Raw genomic sequence first — 23,623 nt, forward strand, 5'->3', positions numbered from 1 at the left:
GATTTGCTCATGTGTAGGACTGGGTTTAGGGGGTAATAATAGTTTCAGAAGAATAGGGTAGTGGTTAGTGACTGATTACCAATTACTAATCAAAGCCATTGAAAAGGACATTTTGGAATCAACCGGAGTTCCAGACCATTTAGGAGCCTGACATTGTGCTTTCTTATCTCTTTAAAATTTGTTATCCTTACCTGTAAAATGGACTATTACTTATTTCATAGGATTATTATGAGATAGTAGTGAAGTAATGTATGTAGGAGCATTTTGTAAGTGGTATTGATAAGGCTGCTAGTGTAACGTTCTATCACATGGAAACATACACTCTGGAATTGGGTGGGACTCTGGAGAACAAAACTGAAATTTACAGAGGGCACAGTTTTGTACCCAGATAGGCTCTGTTGTGTATTTTCTGTTGTTGAATCCTTGCATCCCCAAAGTCGCATTCTGCTAGCTCCATTCCTACAGATGAAGAAGGGGAGTCTTGTTTATTTTTAAGATCTGCGTCTCCATCATCCCATTTCATACATGAGGAAATGGAGGTCTGCAGAAGTGTGGTGACTTGTCTGACACAGAGATTCTCAGTCCATCATTCCATCTGTTATAATAGGTTATGATGTTGTCGCAGTAATTGTTTTTGTATTGCACACAGACTTGGCCCTGAAATTAATCAGGAAATACAATAGCACCTAATTCAATTATTAGCGTAAATATAGAAAGACTTGTGTCACTGGCTTCTTGTTGGATTAGGTATGCTAAATGACCTTCCCAACTGAACAACAAAAATATTGAATGAAGTATGATAAAGCCTGTTGCTAAGTTGGGTGAAAAGTAAGATACTTATTGACCCTAAACAAAGTGAAGCCAGGTGTCCTGGGAGGTGCTTTCACTGCAGACATTTGCAGAGTTCGGTGGCGTAGAGCCTCAGCCTGGTTGACTGTCTGAAGCAGGGAGCAGGGGAGCAGGAGAGAAAGTGTGTGGCCTGAGCAAGTTGGAGAATCTATCAGGAGCTTCCTGGGTGAAGCCAGGGAGCTAAAAGAGCCTCTTGAGTGAAGGGGTGAAGAAGCGCAAGTCTGTATTGACCCTGCTGTTGATCACTGCATTCATAAGCCAGCTTCACACGGTTTGTGGTCCATGTTCGTACTACAGGTATAGTCCAAACAAACCGTAAGAGGAGAATTTCCTCGGAGGTGGCCCTGAGTTGGTAGGGACCAGCAGAAGTAGACACGGACCCTCTCTGTAGGGGTTCGTTTTCAGTCCAGCTCTCAAATAATGAACGTGTCTGTGGAAAATGAGCAGCTCACTGTAAAAAACAAAACAAAAACCCTACGATCAGAAATAAGGCAAACCCTATCAAGAAATAAGGCAGTATCACGAGCGAGAACCAGCAGAAACACAGCTGCAAGGCTTGGGCAAGCTCCAGAAGATAGTGGAGGACAGCGAGGCCTGGCATGCTGCAGTCCGTGGGGTTGCAAAGAGTTAGACGTGACATAGAGACTGAATGACACTTTAGATGATTAAATTCAAAGAAATGGTTTGGAATGCAGCCCAAAGAGACAGAAAATATTAATGAATTGAAGTTACGTGGAGAGCAGAGGGACAAGGTCCAACATATGTCTCATCAGAGTTCCAGGAGGAAGAGAGACAATGGAGAAGAGGCCCATTTTTGAAAGAATAATAGCTGACAATTCTCCAGAGCTGCTGAATGATAGTAGATCTCAGAGCTAGGAAGACCAGCAAACCGCAAGCAGGACAGTCGGAGTGAAACTGCAGTGCACTGAAGAAAAAGGAGCTTTTAAACACATCTAGATGTTCAAGCTCGTTTTAGAAAAGGCAGAGGAACCAGAGATCAAATTGCCAACATCCGCTGGGTCATGGAAAAAGCAGGAGAGTTCCAGAAAAACATCTATTTCTGCTTTATTGACTATGCCAAAGCCTTTGACTGTGTGGATCACAATAAACTGTGGAAAATTCTTCAAGAGATGGGAATAGCAGACCACCTGACCTGCCTCTTAAGAAACCTGTATGCAGGTCAGGAAGCAACATTAGAATTGGACATGGAACAACAGACTGGTTCCAAATAGGAAAAGGAGCTCGTCAAGGCTGTATATTGTCACCCTGCTTATTTAACTTATATGCAGAGTACATCATGAGAAATGCTGGGCTGGAAGAAGCCCAAGCTGGAATCAAGATTGCCGGGAGAAATATCAATAACCTCAGATATGCAGATGATACCACCCTTATGGCAGAAAGTGAAGAGGAACTAAAGCGCCTTTTGATGAAAGTGAAAGAGGAAAGTGAAAAAGTTGGCTTGAAGCTCAACATTCAGAAAACTAAGATCATGGCATCTGGTCCCATCACTTCATGGCAAATAGATGGAGAAACAGTGGAAACAGTGTCAGACTTTATTTTTTTTGGTTCCAGAATCACTGCAGATGGTGATTGCAGCCATGAAATTAAAAGACGGTTACTCCTTGGAAGGAAAGTTATGACCAACCTAGATAGCATATTCAAAAGTAGAGACATTACTTTGTCAACAAAGGTCCGTCTAGTCAAGGCTATGGTTTTTCCGGTGGTCATGTATGGATGTCAGAGTTGGACTGTGAAGAAAGCTGAGTGCCGAAAAATTGATGCTTTTGAACTGTGGTGTTGGAGAAGACTCTTGAGTCCCTTGGACTGAAAGGAGATCCAACCAGTCCATCCTAAAGGAGATCAGTCCTGGGTGTTCATTGGAAGGACTGATTTTGAAGCTGAAACTCCAATACTTTGGCCACCTGATGCAAAGAGCTGACTTATTTGAAAAGACCCTGATGCTGGGAAAGATTGAAGGCTGGAGGAGAAGGGGATGACAGAGGATGAGATGGTTGGATGGCATCACCAACTCGATGGACATGGGTTTGGGTGGACTCCAGGAGTTGGTGATGGACAGGGAGGCCTGGTGTGCTGCAGTTCATGGGGTCGCAGAGTTGGACACAACTGAGCGGCTGAACTGAACTGAAACACATCTAGAGGAAAAAGAGGCTAACAGTGAAAAGGTCTGGCTTGCTCCTGTGACCCTCAGTTAGTCTCAGTGGCTCAGTTTCTTTGGATATTAAAGAGTCACAGTACCTGTTTACTCCAGTCCACCCAGATGTAGTTAGACCCCTTCCAAGACCAACATACAGAAAACTGATTTGTGAGGACATTACTGTAAGTAAATTGTAGGAATTCTAAGTTGATAATTTAACTATCTTAGTTTTGTCTACAGCACTGAAAGGGATTTCTGGCCTTCGATTTTCATCTCTCATGTGTCTGTTTAATGTCAAGTCAGGGAGATTTAGCCATCAGCATTCTCCTTATTTTTCAGAGCGGTCAGGTATTTTTTAATGGGTGGGATGAGGCAAAGATGCAGTGCAACAAATAGACTTCAGGCTTGTCCCTGAATCTTTTCCCTCTCAATGTTAAGAGAGCCCGCTGGCACACATTCTTTAGGTCTCTCATCCTCCAGCTTCCCAAGTCAGCGCACACCCAGGGCAGTGCTGTGCTGCAGAGAGAAGCTGCAGAAGGTTAATGATTAAGGCAACGTGGGCCGCGTTACTGATTGCCTCTTTCAGATCTCCCAGCATCCATTAACATAAATATCATCTCACCATTTTGGACAGGGGACACCACCTTTATGCACGTTAGTAATGTGATGCTAATGCTTAACCCTTTCATTGCCCTCTCTGCTTCAAAGGCCTTGCCCTATGTCCACTGATAGGGAGGCTGTTTGAACCTCAAGGCAAAAATGAAAGGGTTAACTCCTTTTGGTTTTGCCCTTTGACCACTTCAGGATGAGAGGCATGATGAAATACTTTTCAAAGTCTTCAGTGGAAACACATCATGCATAATTGGAGCAAAAAAGAATAAATCAAAGCTTCCCCCCCCCCCCCTTTTAGTCTGGTAATTCATAATTGAAACCACATTGAGGTAAGGGTTGATAACTTCAAAACAACCATGAAAACTGCCCTTTCGATCAAGGTAGGGATAGGTAAGGCTGCTCGTAACCAGGGGCTTGAAAGCTTCTGTATAACAAGCCTGTCCTCTCCTTTTCCTTTCTCCTCTGACTTCTCACTTTTCTGTTCTGGCAAAATACCTTCATTTAAATCAAATGTGGGTTGACTCAAATATCTGCTTAATTCTCTTCTTGTCACAGGACGTTATACATAGTGACATAAAAAAAAAAAAAACTCTGCTATAATAGGGGTTAAATTTTGGATCATCCTGCTTTGAACGTGATTCCTTCTGTGTGGGTTTTGCCTAGTGTAGGTTGAGAGAGTCCTTTTGTTGATATTAGAATGTGTATTTTATAATCCTCCTGTAGTTCCAGCAAGACCCTTTCAGAATGGGTCTAGCAGTTTGCCCACCAGCTTCCTCCACTTTCTGTAGGTAGGTAACTTTGGCCAGGATGGTTTTGGTTAAGGCTCGCGTAGGACTCCCATGACCTTTCCACCAAGGAAGTAAAACAGGATTGCAGGAAGGGCCCAGACAACTTCCCTGTGTGTGAGCCTGCCCAAGGCACACCTAGTTAGTTGAGTTGGAATCCCTGCTTGAAGGAGAAGACCCCTTTGAACTGGTGGTGGGCTTTAAGCCTGATCTCCCAAGGCTTCTCTTTCAAGAGATCCTGCCACCCGAACCCACAAGTCCGTCTCGCTGGCTGGTCTGTTCGCTGTTAATTCATTCACCAGGGCGCTCCAGGATAAGAGATGCGATAGAACTTCTTGAAAGTGGGGTGGTGATGTGACAGTTGTCATGGCTGTCGTGGATTAAGTTAACAGTCTGAGTTTCTCAGCTTCCCTGAAGAATGTTTGTTCTGAGTGAGGAGTGCAGTGGGGGGAGGGTGAGTGGTGGAGGAAGGAGGTATTTGGCCTCAACGCGCCGTGCACACACTCCTCCTCTGGTATCGCCTCCCATCTTGGAGTGAAGAGTTTCACCGAGCATACCGGAAAGTTCCTTGAGAGCCAGGGTTCCGGGCTGCAGCTGCGGTAGCGGGGCTCAGCCTTCTCCTCTGGCCCCTCTTTTGCTGGGTGCCTGGTTTCGTGCCCCATCGTGCCATGATTGAGATTTAATCAGGCCGCCGAGTTAATTGCCAGTGCTGTTTGCCTTTTCCCTGGCAGAAGTCAGAGTCTTGAGTAAATTATGGAGGTTTAAATTTGCTTGATTTCCTGCAGAAAGTGGGGTCAGGAGGTCCCAGACTGTAGACACTCTCTTTGGTCAGCCAGCAGGGGGTCAGTCCTTAACGGTATTTCAGAGGTGACTAAACGCTGTTTTTGAAATGTCCTTCTCCCGTAAGTTTTTTTTTTCCTCTGGGGGTTGGTCTGTTGACCTTACCCTGGCAGAGTGGAGTGTCTGTATGAAGGCACGCACCCCGTTAAAGCTGCCTTTCTCCTCCCCATCACCGGGCTCCAAAGGCAAATGGAATCATGTTTGCGGACGGAGAGGCACCCAGCACAGAAGCCCAGCTGCAGATCAGCATTTCCTGTTTCTGACCTTTTGAGACACAATGTGAAGGTAGCCGTGTTAATTTATCAGTAAAACAATACTCTGGACAAGAAAGCTTCAAAACAAATCAACAGAAAACCAATCATGAGACTTAAAAAGAAACTTCTGTCGAATGGGCTTTTCATGATGTGGCTTTAGTCTTGAGTCTGAGGTCCCTTGTCTGTGCTCCCCTCCCTCCCCCCTCCCGACCTTGGCCCTGGCAGAGTCTGCCCCTGGCCAGCGAGGAAGCAGGTCTCAGCACTTGCCACTCAGCTTGCCCTGCGGCTGTTTGATTAGCTCCGTCCCCTCCTCACCTCCTCCAGGAAGATGGAGGTGATTCTGAGGATCTTCTGGGCCCACGGGACTTGAGGACCTTGTTGTTTGCGTTATAATTTGTCTTTTTACCTAGCTGTCTTCCCTACCAGATACTGAACTGTTTGAGGAGAAGGAATTTGTCTTTGCGTCTTTAACCCTATTCTTGGCTTATAGTTTATGCTCAGGAAATGTTGACTGAATGAATGAGCACCAAAAATCATACTGATGGAAAGATTGCTGAGCTGCTAATACTGTTGTTTTGGCAGATGAGAATATGAATTGGAGCGAGCTAGTTTTTTGTGTTTGCTTTCAACTACCATTCCTAGTTTCCCTGATAGCTCAGTTCATTCAGGGCTTCTCGGATAGCTCAGTTGGTAGAATCCGCCTGCAATGCAGGAGACCTTGGTTCAATTCCTGGGTCAGGAAGATTCCCTGGAGAAGGGACAGGCTGCCCACTCCAGTATTCTTGGGCTTCCCTTGTGGCTCAGCTGGTAAAGAATCTGCCCGCAATGTGGGAGACCTGAGTTCGATCCCTGGGTTGGGAAGATCCCCTGGAGCAGGGAAAGGCTACCCACTCCAGTGTTCTGGCCTGGAGAGTTCCGTGGACTGCATAGTCCACGGGGTCGCAGAGTCAGACACGACTGAGCGCCTTTGACTGTCACTTCACTTTCTGCATCCCTAGAGCTCTGTGTTGAGCCCTGGGCTGAGGGCGCATGTGCATCATCTGGAGGGAGGTGCTGTCAGGCTCTCCATTTTACAGGTGAGGAAGCTGAGAGTCACAGAGGAGGTTTTCCACACCACAGTAAATGTCAGCATCCAGGGTCACACTGTCTATTAAATATCCTAATACACTTCTTCAGAATACTTAGCACGATAAGATTGTGGATGCGTATTTTAAAATGAATGAACTAAGTTGGAAACTATTTCAGAGCTTTGATGTCACTCATTTGAATGCACATTAGCTGTTCACACCCATGCACAGAGAACAGAAAGAACACAATTTAGGCTTCGTCATTTTTAACAAGTTTTTGTTGAGTCGCACCAAGCGCTGTGCTAGGCGCTGAGTGTTAATAGCGGTTATGACTCTGGTTTTCATGACGCTTTCAGGATAGCTAAAATATAATGAATAGGACAGAAAAGAGAAAAACCTTGAAAATAAAAAGTGTATTTGGAGAGGAAGAAGAATCCAGGAGAATCCAGGTAAACCAGGACCCCAGAGCATGGTGAGGTGAAGGTAGAGAGGAAGAAGGGATTCACTTAAGATCCTAGTGGCTGGAAGATAGCTCATGATCACTTAGCCACCTCCCACCTGCTTTTGAGACCTGAGGAAAGTGAATCCCAGGGAAATTGCTGTTCCCATAAGACTATCTGTTGGCTTCCTTTATTGAATGTTTCTATGTGTCAGGCACTTTACATTTATTAGCTTGTTACTGTTATTAACAGCATCTAGATTGTTAAGAAATAATAAGTAAGACATGTTAATAATTTAGTTATTGTGTTAAGTAACACTACCTAGAAAAGAGCCTCCCTCATAGCTCAGTGGTAAAGAATCTGCCTGCAGGGCAGAAGACCCGGGTTCGATTCCTGGGTCGGGAATAGCCCCTGGAGAAGGGAATGGCTACCCACTCCAGTATTCGTGCCTGGGAAATCCCATGGACAGAGGACCCTGGTGCCCATGGTGTCACAAAGAGTATGACACAACTGAGTGACTAGCACTTGTACTTGCGCCTAGAAAAGTTGTAGTTTTAACATGATCTTATAGATTCAGAAACTGAGGTGCAAGAGAGGTTAAGCGCTTTGCCCAGGCCACACAGCTGGTCAGTGAAGATCCTGGGTTCTGATTAAGGACATGTGATTCTAAAACTGACCTCCAATGTGCTGGCTCACTTTTTGAAGGCATTTGCGTCAATGTTGGTGGCATGTCCTACAGTAAAGCATCAGGCTCGTAACACGGTAGACCCATGCTCAGCGGTTTCTGTGTCGCCTCCATGTTCATCTCAGCGCCTGCATTTTATGGGAAAGTGTTGGCAAGATTTCAGAGCTTGTTGCGCTTCTTTACGTGCCCTGTCTCCCCCAGTATGCTGCCGTTTCTGCTTCTCCAGTCTTCAAGCCCTGTTGGCACACAAGTGAGCGGTGTGGAAAAATTGAGAGCCAAGACAAGTTACTGTCCGTTTCCCACCCATCCTTCATCTCCTCCCACATCCCATAACCATTCGCTTCCCGAAGGGAGCTGGCATACCGGATGAGACAGGATCTGCTGTCTTGCCAGAGACTTCATTTCTTCTCCTGGCAGCGCTGTGAAACCAGAGCTGTGATGCCTTTCGGGGGGTTTAAATTCCAAGGGATTCATTTTCTGAAACCAAGCTTTGCATCTCTCAGGGAATTTTCCCCCTCTTTTGAATGTCATAGAGGCATGCGAGTGTGCTGGCATTCCCCACTTCTCCCAAAGAACAGACCTCATTTTGTTGGAGGTTTAATAGTTTTTCCTCCTGTGTTAGAGGTGTATTTACCTTTTTAAATTTATGTGCTCCCTTTGTGTCAGTGTTATGTATTTGGTGTGTTTTTATTCCATGTACCCTGTGAAATCATAGTGTTTAGGTGGGCTCTTACTTATTGGCCCAGATTTGATCATCAAGAATCAAGAAAACCTTCAGCATTTCTCTTCTCTTCTCTTCTCAGAAAAGAGCTACAAGTAATAAGCTCTGGAGTTTCCCACAGTTCCAGAGTCTGTAAATGGTGATGCTTACCTCAAACTGGGGAAGGACCATGAAACACCACATCCTGGTGTTCTGGAGTCAGACAGCCTGGGCGCTTTCCTGCTCTGTCATGTATAGGTTATATGACCATGAACATCATTCACTATTTCTTCTTTCCTTTCTGGACTGGTAAAGCAAATGAATAGACATCATTCACTATTTGTAATCCCACAGTTTCATCATCTGTAAAATTAGAGTGGTAGCCATCTATTTTGGGGTTGTCATGAGGCTCAAATGAGATAATATATGTACAGCACAGTGCCTCACAGTAAAGTCGTTCAGTCTTTACTGAACTCTTTGGAACCCCATGGACTACACAGTCCATGGAATTCTCCAGGCGAGGATACTGGAGCAAGCAGGGATTAAACCCAGGTCTCCCACATTTCAGGCGGATTCTTTACCAGCTGAGCCAGAAGGGAAGCCCAAGAATACTGGAGTGGGTAGCCTATCCCTTCTCCATCAGATCTTCCTGACCCAGGAATCGAACTGGTGTCTCCTGCACTGCAAGCAGATTCTTTACCAACTGAGCTGTCAGGGAAGCCAAAGTACTTAGTAAATCTTGACTATTTTGATATCACATATTAAATTATTTTACATACTTCTTTAAAAACTTTTTTTGCTTTTCCATTTAAAATGGTGATTTTCAAGCACACGAGTTTTGTGTTGGGAGGGGTTGATGAGTGGGCTGGGTTGGTGAGGGCAGAGAGACCACGAACCTTGGTGATTAACTGTGACTTAGTAGCACAGGGCTACTTCCGTTTCCATACAAGTCAGGAAACTGATGAGTAAGATAGGAGTAGAAAATGAAAAGGTGTTCCTGCAAAGGTGATCGGATGCAGGGTGGAAACACGAAGATCCAGGCCCCGTCCTAAAACCACAGCTTAATGCCCAAGAGTGATATTGTGGAAACAAAAAGTCAGCCTTAGGAGGATAGTCTTTCCTGTTGTGTCTCTTGGTTGTGAAATCTTAATTATGGCCTGTTGTGGACATTTTGGCGTTAATATCCTGATGACATTAGGACTCCAGGAGTCCCATTCGGTCTCCTGGAGTTCCCATCCATGTGCATTCCATGTGCGTGTGTGCATTTCCTGCCCCACACTGTCACATCTGGCAAACAGCTGCTGTCATGTACGTGGTGATGGCTGTCCGTCAGTGATATGGATGGGGTTGATGGGGGAAACCTTGGAGATCCCAGAGTATGAAAAGACTAAGGAGCGTGAGCAGCCAGAATAACAGGCCATTTCATATTCAGCCTCCTCCTGGTGAAGCTGAAGTTAGGTCCTAAAGTTAGGCTTTTCATGTAAAAGCACGTGAATGTAAATGTAACTCATGCCACTGAAATGTACACTTAAGTTTGAAATGGCAGGTTTTGTGTTATATTTTACCAGTTTTTAAAATTTAGCAGTGTAATATACCAAAGCCATTGCATACCTTAAATAGATGCATTGTTTAGTACATAAATTATTGGGCTTCCCCTGTGGCTCAGCTGGTAAAGAATCTGCCTGCAATGTGGAAGACCTGGTTCAGTCCCTGGGTTGGGAAGATCCCCTGGAGAAGGGATAGCTTACCCAATCTAGTATCCTGGCCTGGAGAATTCCATGGACTGTACAGTCCATGGGGTCGCAGAGAGTCGGACACAGCTGAGCAACTAAACCACCACCCCTCTGCTTCTTCTACTGTCTCTGTTTTCTCTGACTTCTTGTGTTTCTTTTTGTTCATTTGTTTTCTATTGTTCATGCTGAAGATGTTCTTGAAATGTCTGATTCTAGGATCTGTGGAAGCTCTAAAAAGCTGATCAAAAGCTTTTTGTTTAAGAGAAGCTTGTTACTTGGAGGGCTTTGCTGTGAGGTGATGGGGCCTCGCTGTAAGGTGATGCGGCCTCCCTGTGAGGTGATGGGGCCTCCCTGTAAGGTGATGCGGCCTCCCTGTAAGGTGGTGGAGTGGCAAGTAAACCACATGGCTGCTAGTGTTTGGGTCGCTAGAAGGGGAGGAAGCTGTAGAGCTCATCATTCAAAATTTAGGCTCTAACTGCATTTTCCTCTCTTCAGTACCTATGTTTCCATGTCTAGAGCTTTAGGTTTTTCAGAGAATCAACCTCCCTTCTGTAGCGTGGGTAAGGAAGAAGCGTGGTTTTCTGGCTGAGTGGGCAGGTGGTGGGAACGCTTGTGCCCTGAGCCTGTCGCTGCTCCTTGCACGTATTTCAGCTGTTCCTCCTGTGTTCGCCCTCCTCCTCTTACCTCGTGAGGCCCGCCGAGCACAGCCCCTGGGCCGTTGTGGGGCTGACAGTGGGACTTGGTTGCCTTGTTGTCTCGCCACCGCCTTTGTAGCACTTGGGTTGCAGCTCTCAGCCTTCTGCTCCGTCACCACTTCTCCAGCCCCTTTCAGTCTTTCAGAAGCATGTTGCTGCTGCTCATCAGCTGCTGTCTCTGTTCCCATTTCATTGTCTGGGTAGATTTATATTTTTTATCTATTAATTGCCGTTTTAGTGGGTTTGGGGAGGGAATGGAGATAAACGCATGTGTTTAATCTGCCATGTTTAACTAGACATCTCCTCTTAGCTGCAAAGATTCTCTGGTTCTTTTTTTAAGGGTATCAGAGCCAAACTCAGTTAAACAGCATCAGTGCAGATTTTGAGGTGGGGAAGACTTTGAACAGTTGCTTGCCTCTTGGATTGGTCATGGTAGAAACTACATCGAGTCTCCCGTGTTCTGGTTTATTGGTCATGCTGAGAAAGAGACCAGCACCATTGTTACTAGATCCTTCTCTGACCCATATTAATCTGTTCTCTTGCAGAAGTGGGGCAGTGTGAGCAACCCTCTCTTCCTTCCCCTCATCCCCCCACAATCTCAAGGTTTCACGGCCATCGTCCTCACCTACGACCGAGTGGAGAGCCTCTTCCGGGTCATCACTGAAGTGTCCAAGGTGCCCAGCCTATCCAAGCTGCTGGTCGTCTGGAACAATCAGAATAAAAACCCTCCTGAAGGTAAGATGAGCGGAGAGACGGTGTGTCCAGGAAAGGCCCGGTTTGGACGTTTTGTGTTCGTCTCAATGGGATCGAGTTTTTTTGATGGACAAATGATTTGCAGCCTTTGTCTTAAATGAACTTTCCTGCTTTGTCAACAGTAATGCCATTCCTGAGGCAGCATGACCCTGGTTTTCTCAGTCATCTTGTTCTTGTTCTAGGGTGGCCGGTTTAACTCTTAGCCCATGGCATGCTCTGTAGCCACAAGTGTTTGAGGGCTTAGGAATCAATAGGATCAAAGGCCATCAGCCTTGGGAAAACAGATCTCAGCTTCCCTCAACCCTCTCAGCTGATTTGTTTACATGAAAAGTCAGTTTAAAAGGCATTAGTTTTCTCCTTCCTTATCTCGGCTCTGATACTGTGCTCTTCTTCAAAAAGGACGGCCTCACCTCTGATGGGCAGAGTCAGCAAAGTGCGCCCTCCCAGGCTTGAATCAGCTCCTTAAAGTGACCCCTCACTGGAAGTTCCCACCAGCTCATCCGTAATCACTCTGTCCCTTGCCTTGGCCACCCCTATAATCTGCTGACTGGCAGCTCGGGCTGAGCCTGTTTGATTCATTGGATTTGTTTTTAATTCAGGACGCATAATGTACGTTCCACCTGCATTTCGTTTCTCATTCAGTCCGTCTATTATGGATCCTAATCCCAGGGACTTCAAAGCCCCTGCCCTTTATAGCCTATTAAAGCCAGGAAGTTTCTGATGGATTAGAGCAAGGAATGAGTTTGAAGTTTGTAATGTGCACCACTATCACCGATAAGGTCTAGTTTATTGCCTGACAGTAGTATCTGCACTTTTTATGGCTGTTCCCGTTTAATTGGTTATCCTGAAGTCGGGATAGTCAACCTTGGAAAACCCAGTAGTAGATCCCTAGTCTAGGCTGGGAGAAGAATGTACTTCTGTCTGTGAGGCAAATCAGGATTTAAATGCCCTCTTGAGACTTTAAAATTTTTTCCTTGGTGGGACTTTTGTTCTCTGCATCAGTACTTGCTTTTTAGATTCAGGGGGCCACAGTTTAGTAAACGAAGTAGCTCTTTTACGTGAAGGCCCATAGTACGCCCTGAGGCACACGGCGTTTATTATCGTTGTTGCTATTCTCATCTTTTGTGCTGGGTTGTTTTCCTCCCAACATTCTTGGATTTTTTTTTGTTTGTTTGACTCTCAATAAAGGGGACAGAAAAGGGTAGAAGAAAAAGAGGATGTTGGCACCTTCTCAGAGGGAGAGAGGATGAAACTGACGGGAAGGGGGAGGAGGAGGAGGCCGAGGGGACAGAATGGGACAGCAGGGAGGCTCTTCAGAGCCCCAGGTCCACCCAGAGTGAGTGGATCGGAGGCACTGCATTGCTCATCTGAGTCTTCATTCATAAAGGATGGGTTGTGTTTCAGAAGGAAGGCTGTGTGTCCCTTGTTGGCGCTGGAACAGCTGTGTGTCGTATCTGCAGTCACCCTGCTGCATGCCGAGGCCACCAGCTTCCAGGGCGGGAGCACCCCAGCTGCACCCCACCCTCCTGCCCAGACAGGCAGTGCTGCTGCTAAATGCAAAAGAGACGTCTCCTTAGAAACCTGGGTTAGCCACTTTGGGCATAAGGTGACTTATTTAATGTGACTTTGAGTCACTTCTTTGGAGCAAGTATCACTGCAAACTGTGAGAAAAGAGAAATAGTTTTCTTCCTTCTTGGTCTAAGGTCCTGCCTACATTGCTGTCACTAAAAGCAAGAGCACAAACCTAGGTTCTGGAGTTGGGTGTTCAGTTTTAATTTTTGGTACACCCTACCAAAGTGTAGTGGTGAATGTCATGACCAAGAGTGTAGTTTATTTTTGAAATATTTTGGCTCTAGAGAGGAAAGAGCCCTCAGCTGATGAGGCCCAAATTTTGACACATTCAGGGGCTGGACCAGCTTTTTTTCTAACAGTGGTTTTTAGGTCAGGGCTCTGGTTCTGGCGTTGTGGTTGTTTGGGGAGAACATGAACCGTGTTTAATCTTCTGTGGGGTGTTTGTTCAGTTGGTAAATGGGGCTGTCAGCTCTGGCCCTCGTGCCAGCAAAGGCATCTGATTTTTCATGTACGGCATTAGTAACATATATATTTTTTAAAAGACAAGTCCAAGGCTTTGAAATATTAGAGGCAAAAGTGATGTTTTTCACTTTCTCTACATTTACTAAAATAAATATTGTGGTTAACATGTCTGCTGCTGGGAGGATTAGTGTAGGCAGAAATCCCTCCCCTCTACTTTTTTTTTTTTTCACTCTCCAACCCAACCAAATAGTATTTTCTTTTTGGTTACATTTAAGTCTAAATTGCTGGGTTTGAAGTTTAAGTAAATACTTAGACTAGGCAATAGAAATTTCCAGCGAGCTTTCGTCACGTTGGTTTTGAGCTCTGTCAGACGAAAGAGGCGAGCCACTGCCCTCCTCCGACCTCAGCTTTTCAGTTTCCCGGCTTGATGGATATAGAGGTTGTTAGGCTTGGCCCCTGGCCTCAGCCTGAAGGAAGCTGTTACATCGTACATTTCAGATAGGTTTAACTCAGCCTTCTGTTTTAACTGATTTCAGTTTTTAAATTTGAATTGATCTCAGGGAACTCCCCTATGGCCACCCCAGCTTCGGGTTGCTACTTCCACAGTTCTTAATAGGCAGGATGGGATTGGCTGAGCGTTTCAGGGCGGTCTGTCGGGATGGAGGCCATCGAGAAGCAGAAGCAGGAGTGCCCTTCCTTCCAGCTGAATTCAGGGACCGTGGGGAGTGAGGGTCTGGGGACCCGCTGTTCACCAGGCAGGTTGAGGACTTCTGGAGGGAGCTCAAGATTTGTACAGAGATAACCTGATGGTTGATTTTGTGAATCTGTGGTTGTGTTTGACAGTGATCCCCAGGATGGACTTGGGGTCATCGTCGGACAACCTGAACATTTCGTAGTACCTTTGCCAAGTTGGAGAATTCTCCTAGCTCACATGGCTCCTGGCATCCAACTTGGAGAAAACTGTTAATCAATACATGTTTTTAAAAAAATCCTTAACACAAGGAGTTCTTTTTCTCCTTCAAGTTGGACTAAAGCTCAGAACTGTAAAGTTATCAGGTCAGTTGGCTCAGCTGTTTGTTTTTCATAAATTTGGCAATGTTTTTGAGAAATCTTATTTTTCAGACTACTTTGTGTGAATGGAAGGTGACATTACTGTTTTGCCAGCTATAGATTCGCAGGATGAGACACAAGCTACAATTCATGCAGTTCCATTTAGAGGTTAAAAGAATAAGGAAAAGACCCCACCTGGGCGAAGCAGTGGTGGAAGAACCCGAGGTTTCTAGCTGTGACACTGTTTCCTTCTGCATGCTAAGGAGTCACCCCCTGTTCTTCTGTCTACTTCAAAATGTCAGAGGCAAAGTGAAGTTTGTAAGACTTTACAAGAATCCATTTGTGAAGATGCCTGGGTAAGGAAGATCTCCTGGAGGAAGAAAATAGCAGCCTATTCCCGTATTCTTTCCTGAAAAATCTCATGGACAGAGGAGCCTGGCGGGCAACAGTCCAAAGGACTGCAAAGAGTCAGACATGACTGAACCACTAAGCACATCTGTGAAAATGAGAATGATACAGTGTTGTTACAACATGTATCGTGTACCTTTTATATCCAAGGAATGGGAACTGTGCTGAGTGCTTTACACGTATTGTCTCTACTGCTTATAACAAAACTGAAAGAAGCTGATATTATCCCCATTTACAAAAGTGAAACTCAGATTAACTGAGTAATTTGCCCTAGGGCTTCCCTGGTGGCTCTAACAGTAAAGAATTCGCCGGCAATGCAAAGACCCGGGTTCAATCCCTGGGTTCGGAAGATCCACTGGAGAAGTGCATGGCAGCCCACTCCAGTATTGTTTCCTGGAGCATTCCATGGACAGAGGAGCCTGGTGGGCTACAGCCCATAGCATCACACAGAGCCGGACGCGACTCAACAACTAACACACACACGTCAGAGGTCTGCAGAAATGAACACAAGTCTCTCTGGATCCAAGCTCATGCTCTGTGCCCCGAGCCCCACTGTGTCTATTCAGATTGCTGTTTAGCAGCAAGGAGATCATGCTTTGTCAGGTCTCTGATTTGGGATTATGCAGATCAACCAGGTTCTTATCAGGGGCTCGAAGAGAGGCAGAAAAATAAATCTTATTCTTTTGAAAGTACTAACGGAAAGAAAAATACAAGTCTTCTGTTCTTTCTCACTTATGTTTTTCTTTCCTACCTTGTATTCCTGTCCTTTTTTTTGTTTTTTTCCAAACTGTATCAAAATCCTATATCAGAATTACCTTCTTTAAGGCAGGGAGTAATTATACTGCTTCTTTGGCTAGCCACTTTCTTGTTCCCGTGTTCCACAGAAGGGATACAAAAGCCCAAGGAAGTTGGATCCCCTCCTTAGAGGCCTGTTCTATTTGAAGCTGTGAAAACAAGCAACTGGGAGTTCTACTTGGAGTCCTTCCTTGTGGTCACAGTGGTTCATAGGGAGCTGGACCGTTGAGATGGAGACTCCTTTTACCAAAGCTGCCTTTGGCTCTCCAGGCCCAACTCAGGACAGGAAAAGGTAATCACCTTTCCAAGAAAGCCACGATTCATTCTACATTTCCATCTGTTCCCATTTAGCTTTCCTTACTTGCTAAAACTTCCCTATCAAAGACCTTATCAAGGAAGGTTGTTTTTAGACATTGTCTTGAGTAATTTTCTGGCTACACATAGGAAAAGAATGTGGAAAACTCTCTGTTGAAGATGTTGTGCACACTCCCTGGGTGAGAGGGACTCTCATCCAGGGTCGAGAACATTGACACGTCACGCAAGCAGCTCACCTGTTTTCTAGCCTCTTTCTGTATTGCAGAAAGAGAGGCTGTTTGTTGCCTTGTGAAATTTCCTTGGCAAGAGTTCCATGTTTCTTGCCAACGGAACTGTTGGCAAGTTAGGTTTTTTCAGTTCTAGAGGATTAATGGCAGGGTTTCCACTAGTCTCAAAGTGAACTTTGAAGATAAAAGCTGAGGACATGCCACTAGACTGTTGGAGTGATATACGAGATCTAACGTGTGCCTCTTTGCCACCACTACCTAGGGTTCATCCTTTGGTCTGTAAATAGGCACAGACTTGCAAGGGAAAGCACAGCCAACGTTTGGTGGACGTTCTGCCACGTGCTGGGCACTGAGCTGCTAAACGCATTCCTGTTCCTCCTCACGCCTTGCCACAGGTGGAGATGGTGTCACTATCCCATCTTCATAGTCAAAGAAATGGGTACAGAATCACGGACTTGTTCAAGATCACATAGCTGATAAGGAATACAAACACCTGAGATTTGAAGCTCTTTCCAAAGACTGTTCTCTCTGTGAAACGTGACTGGCCATACAGCCCTCAGAGGTGTCTCGTTTGGTCCCTGAAGTTGGTACATTTCACGTGGAAGAGCACATAGCGTTGCTGAAGGCATTTCGTTCCATCAGAACATTCTTACCGACTTTGAGCCTGAATCGGTTTCCCTGTAACTTTCACCCAGGCATTGGTCACGCTTCTAGCTTCAGAAGCCATAGAGAAGCCATTCAGAAGCCTTTCATCTGGGAACCCTTCTGATAGCCCTAGTGTGTTAGTCAAGGTCCAGGTGGGAGACAGAAACCACACAGCAACTTGACCAGGAAAAGTTCAAGTTTTAACTAGGAATTGTTAACGAGGACTAGGAGATTGGTGGCTAAAGGGTGAAGAGAGCTCCCGGGATATAGGAAATCAGCTTGGGGATTGAGAGCGCCTCCCCCAGCTCGGTCTGAGATTCAGACCCACTGCATGGTGAAGCTGCTCAGGTGCCACAGGCTGAGTCTGGCAAACAGGAAACCAGCAGCCCCTTTGGATACCCACGGAATTCAACGGGAAGCCATCCGGGGGGTGTTATTGGACTCAGAGGGGTACTGGCGAGGGCTTCAGTTCCTGAGGAACCACCTGAGGGCAGAACCTCAGCTGAGTTGCTGCTGAAGGTATCACAGAACTTGCCAGGAAACTGCCTGCAGAGGAGCTGCCAGACTCCTTCGGGAGCCTGTTGGGGTGTCTGTAGAACCTGCTGGGAGCCTCCCTTGGGGGTGCCGTCTACATGTGCTGGAGAGGGGTGCTGCTGCCTACCTGCTGGCCAAGTACCGAAGGAGCAAGTGAAAAAGGCACACCAGAACCAGGAAGCAAAGCCCTCACCTCCCAGCGTCCCTCCAGCACCTGCTGCTGATGTGTTAACGTCACGTCAGCGGGCAAAGGGGAAATGGTGATGGGGCTGGCTGCCAGTATCACCCCCAGGGCAGTGAAGGGTGAATTTGGAGCTGAGAGGCAGTGCATGGCATATTCAGTTTAAAGAGATCCTGGATCCGAGGACCTGTACTGTCCTCGTCAACTCCTCCTATCTCCCGGTTTGTTGGTTCTTCTGTAAGTGTTTGTGTGCTGGTCGCTCAGTCATGTCTGACTCTTTGCGCCCCCACGGCCTGTAGTCCTCCAGGCTCCTCTGCCAACGGAATTCCCCAGGCAAGGATTCTGGAGTGGGTTGCCATTCCCTTCTCCAGGAAATCTTCCCGACCCAGGGATTGAACCCTGGTCTCCGACATTGCAGGCAGATTCTTTATCGTCTGAGCCATGCTGGGCAGCTCTATTGCAGTACCCAAATCTAAATACAAGGTCTCATACAGAGGTTCTCAAAGTGCAGTCCGGGGACTGCTGAGCATCCCTGAGGTCCTTTCACAGGGTTGGTGAGGTTGAAATTCTTTCTCTGAGAATGCTGAGTCACCCTGCGTTCCCACGCTTATATTTTTCACGTGTGCATAGTGGGGTTTTCCAGGGGCTGCCCAACATAGGATGACATCACCACTCTACTGGCTGATGGAGGGTGTGCTCGTGTGTCCTGGGTTTTAAAGTTTCCTTGGTTTTCATTCAGAATATAATAAATTGTGTGTGTGTGTCCCACATAAATAAAACCTCTTTGGGGATCTCAACAGTTTTTAAGAGCACAAAGGAATCCTGACACCATTTGAGAACCACTGATCTAAAGATAACCACTGATCTAGTTAGAGCTATAACTTCCTTCACTTTTAGGTATTACAATTTATTCATGTTTTCTAAGGATTTGGATTTATGACAGGGATTTCTTTTACTTAACTGGAAGAGGGAATGGGAAGCAGAGAAGAATAAGGATGATTGTTTTTGTTCCAGATCCAGAGAAACATGACATTTTCAAGCTGCAGTAAACGGTGCAGGTCCTATTTGGTCTTTGATGCTAAACAGACTTAGATTCAAATGCTAGCTGTATCATTTAGCCCTAACCCCAGCCAATGTACTTAACCTCTCTGAGCCTTGTGAATCCTACTCTGTAAATAATTTCTGCTCCATAGACTTGTCAGGAGGATGAATGACAGTGCACCTGTAAAGTATCTGGCATATACTGGTTGCTTAATGAAGGTTCCCTTCTCTCTCTCCACTTACTCTTACCCTGAGAAGAAGGGACCTGCCTAAGAACCCCATGGGAAATGCAGAACTCAGGTCTCCAGTCTCTTAGTCCTGTGCCTATCCATTTATTCTGAAGACAGTTTTTGATTATGTCATTCTGGACCAGGTTAATTATTGATTAAAAGGGACTGACCCATTGGATCATTTCTTTGGTCTCCAGTCCTTTCTCAAACATGCTTTTTTTTGGAGTTGAACACATTTTTAGACCCTAAGCTTTTTCAGGCTGTGAAAGTATTAGTCGCTCAGTTGTGTCTGACTTTTTGTGACCCCATGGACTATAGCCTGTCAGGCTCCTCTGTCCATGGAATTCTCCAGGCAAGAATACTGGAATGGGTAGCCATTCCCTTCTCCAGGGGATCTTTCTGACCCAGGGATCGAACCTAGGTCTCCTGCATTGCAGGAAAACTCTTTACAATCTGTGTCACCAGGCGTTTTAGGCCCTAGGCTTATTTAGAACTTAAGGACTATCTTCTTCATATATATATATATGTGTATATATATGTATGTATAGGAATATCTTCTTTAATTACAGGGCCTAGCACTTTCACAGGCCTCTTCCAAGAACCTAGGAGCACCTTACCTGGACACATTGTAAATTATGCAGAAGTAAGATATTTTATATGATGTCTGTTAGAGCAACCTTTTTTCCTCCTGATTTTCCCTCAGTCATACTTATCCTTCGGTATGATAACTACGGAGTGGCCACAGGCATTTTGGGGCTTCAAGACTCACAAAACTAGACCATCCCACAATTATGTGTTGGGTTTCTGGAAGCAATATGATACCTTTCCGTGCTCATCTGACAAATGTTGTGTGAAGAACAAACTGCCCTCTGTAAAGAACCCTGAGGTCTGTGGACATAGGTCCTGTACCAAAGAAGTGTTAATTTTATTCTGTGCTAAATGCATCACTTTAAAATGAGGAACCTGAGGTTGAATTGCTTCAAAGTAGAATGGGAAAAATGTAAGGTGAGTCACAAGTTCGTGGGTCTTCAGTATACCAGAAAATGCCATGTAATCGGACCTAGAAATTTGATATTTACTCTGTAAATTGGTCATGATGAGAACCCAAATCCAGTGAGTCAGGAGAGAGCGGCTGTTGAGCGGTGAGGTGCTGAGTTAGGAAAGCTGAACTCATTCAGGGCAATGGTTTTGTGAGGGTGGCTTCGGCGGCCTTGGGAGCCATTGGTGGTGGAAGTGGGCACTCTCATCTTCTTTCAGCAAATGTTTCCCAGAGGGGCTGCAGGCAAGTTTGGGGCTGGGTGTACACACCCGGAAGGATTATGCAGAGGTGGCCAGGTGGTCGAGTCCTGGTGTTCAAACCATGGGCCTGAGAATGAGGCAGACAGGGCCCATGCCTGCTCCTGCCCTGTTCCTGTGACCTTCATCAAGTCGTTTGGCACCCCCCACCCCCACCCCCGGCCTCTCAGTTGTGCCTTGGAACCTGTTTGTGGATTCTGGTTAAGACAGCATTGAGCAGCAGCAGTGTTGTAAGGACGTAGAGAGAAGAGAAGTATTTATGATATATTATAAAAATTCATCTTTAAGAATGTCCTCCTGTAGTTGTGCATGTGGTTATTGTTTTTTCCCCATATTCTTATTTATTTTTGGCTGTGCTGGGTCTTCGTTGCTGTACGGCCTTTTTCTCCGGTTACGGAGAGTGGGGGCTGCTCTCTAGTTGCAGTGCGAGGGCCCCTCCTTCCAGTGGCTTCCCTTGTTTCCTATCGTGGGCTCCAGGGCACATGGGACTTCAGTAGTTGGGGCTCCCGGGCTCTAGAGCAGTGGCTCAGTAGTTGTGGCACATGGGTCAGTTGCTCTGTGGCATGTGGGATCTTCCTGGATCAGGGATTGAACCCACATCTCGTGTATTGGCAGGCTGATTCTTTACCACTGAGCCACCGGGGAAGCCCTGCGCCTATGGATTTCATGAGAGTCACAGCTTTGAGTTGCTTCTTCTGTCTTATTTGTGAGACACGGCTTTTACCAGTTTATCTTTTCAAAGAAGTTAGAAGAGTCATAAATACCTTGGTTTTTTTGTTTTTTTTTTTTCTTTTTCCAGATTCTCTGTGGCCCAAAATCCGGGTTCCATTAAAAGTTGTGAGAACAGCTGAAAACAAGTTGAGTAACCGCTTCTTCCCTTACGATGAAATCGAGACAGAGGCCGTCCTGGCTATTGATGATGATATCATCATGCTGACCTCTGATGAACTGCAGTTCGGTTATGAGGTAAGGAGGTCTCAAACAGTGAGTTTTCATATTTAATATTTATTGCCCATTATTGCTTGTCTTGCCTAATACAGAGGGTTATATTTCATTCTCTGAAGTTGTGATTTGTAATAGCACCCAAAAACCACGCTTGGGAGTGTGGGTCACGAAGCTGTTCTTTAGAGCTTCATGGAACCCCTATTCCAAAATGACAGTTGTGCTGGCTGCCAGTTTGGGGAACTCCCAAGGAGGGTCCCAGGGGACGTCTTCAAAAGAGCATCTATGAGATTTAACAAGCGCTTTACTGACGTCTCCATGAAGAGCACTGCCCAGACTCAGGCAGCTGGGCATGGCCACAATAAAAACATCAGTAAGTGAAGAAGCTGGCGACACTGACAAACAGAAAGCAGACCCGCTGCTGGCTTGCCTTCTGAGTTTGAAGTGCAGAGGCTGGCTGCCTGTCTTTGGGGAGGAGCATTCTCTATCACCGTTCATTCAGGGAGGCTGATGGATTAGGCCGGGTTCAAGGGTTAAGTATGGAGACCAGGAAAGGTCTCCCCAGGGGAAAGTGCCAGAGCCGAGGCCTGGTGAAAAGCACTAGGAATTGATGCGTCCTGTCAGGGGGATGTCCTCGAGATGCGTGATGGCGACAGGCGGAGGCCCGGGGCTGCGGGGGCGAGTCGGGGGTATCAGAGCCAAGCAGAACAGTGTGCACATCAATTAACCACAGCCGGCACAAGGGAAAGTGGGGGCATTTATCCCCAAGAGTCATCCTGCTTTGGGGAGAGAGGTAATCATCTTCTTTAGTTGACTCAGGATCTGTTAAATTTGAGGTTCTAAGAAATCATGAAACTTTATTTAATGAAGCCATATTTGGTACATGTGTTATAGAAATTTATTTTCTAAGCCTTAAAAGTGGATTTTTCTTTCTTATTTTTTAAATTATTAAAGTAAGATAACACGTTTATAGGAGACTTAGAAAATACAGAACAAAGTTACATATAGTTCTGCTATATATTATAGTTCTTTTTTTAAAGTAGGTAAATTAAGATTTTTAGTTGGAGTTTCAATATCAGACTTTCAAAAATTAATACAATGAATATACAGAACAGTAGAAAGATATAGTAGACCTGAAAGGCACCATGAACCAATTCAGCATAATTAAGATTCATACAACTTTCACACAATAATAGGATACAAATTCTGTTCAAGTTCCCATAGACTGTAAACTAGGAGGCATTGGAACATAGCCAGGGACATAAAACAAAGTGCAAAAATCTCATGGTCTAAAGGTATTGAAATCATAGAGTCTGTTCTCTTACCACTGTGGAATTATGTTAGAAATCATATTTTTAAAGATATGAAAATAACTCACCTATTTTCCACTACAGCATGACATTTACCAAGAGATATCTTTGATTTAGCCATTAAAAGCCTCAATAAAGTTAGAAGACTGAAAAACAATACAGTTATTGCAGAGAAGAAAGCATTTAAATAAGAACTTAATATCAAAGATACTTTAGAAAACCTCATGTATTTGGAAATTCAATGTCCACTGAAAGTGGATTTTAAAGGGAAGAAATAGGAATCCCCCCTGTGACCACCAGCACCAAAAATTAGAAGCTCATATTCCCCCAGGTGTAATCCCATGGACTGTAGCTTACCAGGCTCCTACGTCCATGGAATTTTCCAGGCAAGAGTACTGGAATGGATTGCCATTTCCATCTCCAGGGGATTTTCCCGACCAAGGGATTGAACCCAGGTCTTCCACATTGCAGGCAAACACTTTACCCTCTGAGCCACCAGGGAAGTCCTTTTTATATATAGACATAAATAATTTAACATATATGGAAATATATATAAATAATTATATATAATGCATATTATATATAAATAACTATATATCAGTTCAGCGCTCAGTCGTGTCTGACTCTTTGCGACCCCATGGATTGCAGCATGCCAGGCCTCCCTGTCCATCACCAACTCCTGGAGCTTACTCAAACTCATTTCCATTGAGTTGGTGATGCCATCCAACCATCTCATCCTCTGTCATCACCTCCTCCTCCCACCCTCAGTCTTCCCAGCATCAGAGTCTTTTCAAAGGAGTCAGCTCTTCACATCAGGTGGCCAAAGTATTGGAGTTTCAGCTTCAAAATCAGTCCTTCCAATGAACACCCAGGACTGATCTCCTTAGGATAGACTGGTTGGATCTCCTTGCACTCCAAGGGACTCTCAAGAGTCTTCTCCAACACCACAGTTCAAAAGCATCAATTCTTCGGCACTCAGGTTTCTTTGTAGTCCAACTCTCACATCCACACATGACTACTGGAAAAATCATAGCTTTGACTAGACGG

General features: G+C 45.4%; 1 protein-coding gene across 4 annotated transcripts in view; it reads left to right on the top strand.

Moving 5' to 3' along the window:
* The window catches only part of EXT2 (exostosin glycosyltransferase 2), a 149,188-nt gene that overhangs the window by 84,348 nt on the left and 41,217 nt on the right, over nt 1-23,623 (top strand). For all 4 annotated transcript variants that reach the window (XM_061381201.1, XM_061381200.1, XM_061381199.1 and 1 more), the window contains 2 exons: nt 11,361-11,550; nt 21,124-21,290. In XM_061381201.1, coding sequence (XP_061237185.1) covers nt 11,361-11,550; nt 21,124-21,290 — 357 coding nt within the window. The remainder of the gene's footprint in view (nt 1-11,360; nt 11,551-21,123; nt 21,291-23,623) is intronic.

Source organism: Bos javanicus, chromosome 15 (genome assembly GCF_032452875.1).
Source record: "Bos javanicus breed banteng chromosome 15, ARS-OSU_banteng_1.0, whole genome shotgun sequence".
Taxonomy (NCBI): domain Eukaryota; kingdom Metazoa; phylum Chordata; class Mammalia; order Artiodactyla; family Bovidae; genus Bos; species Bos javanicus.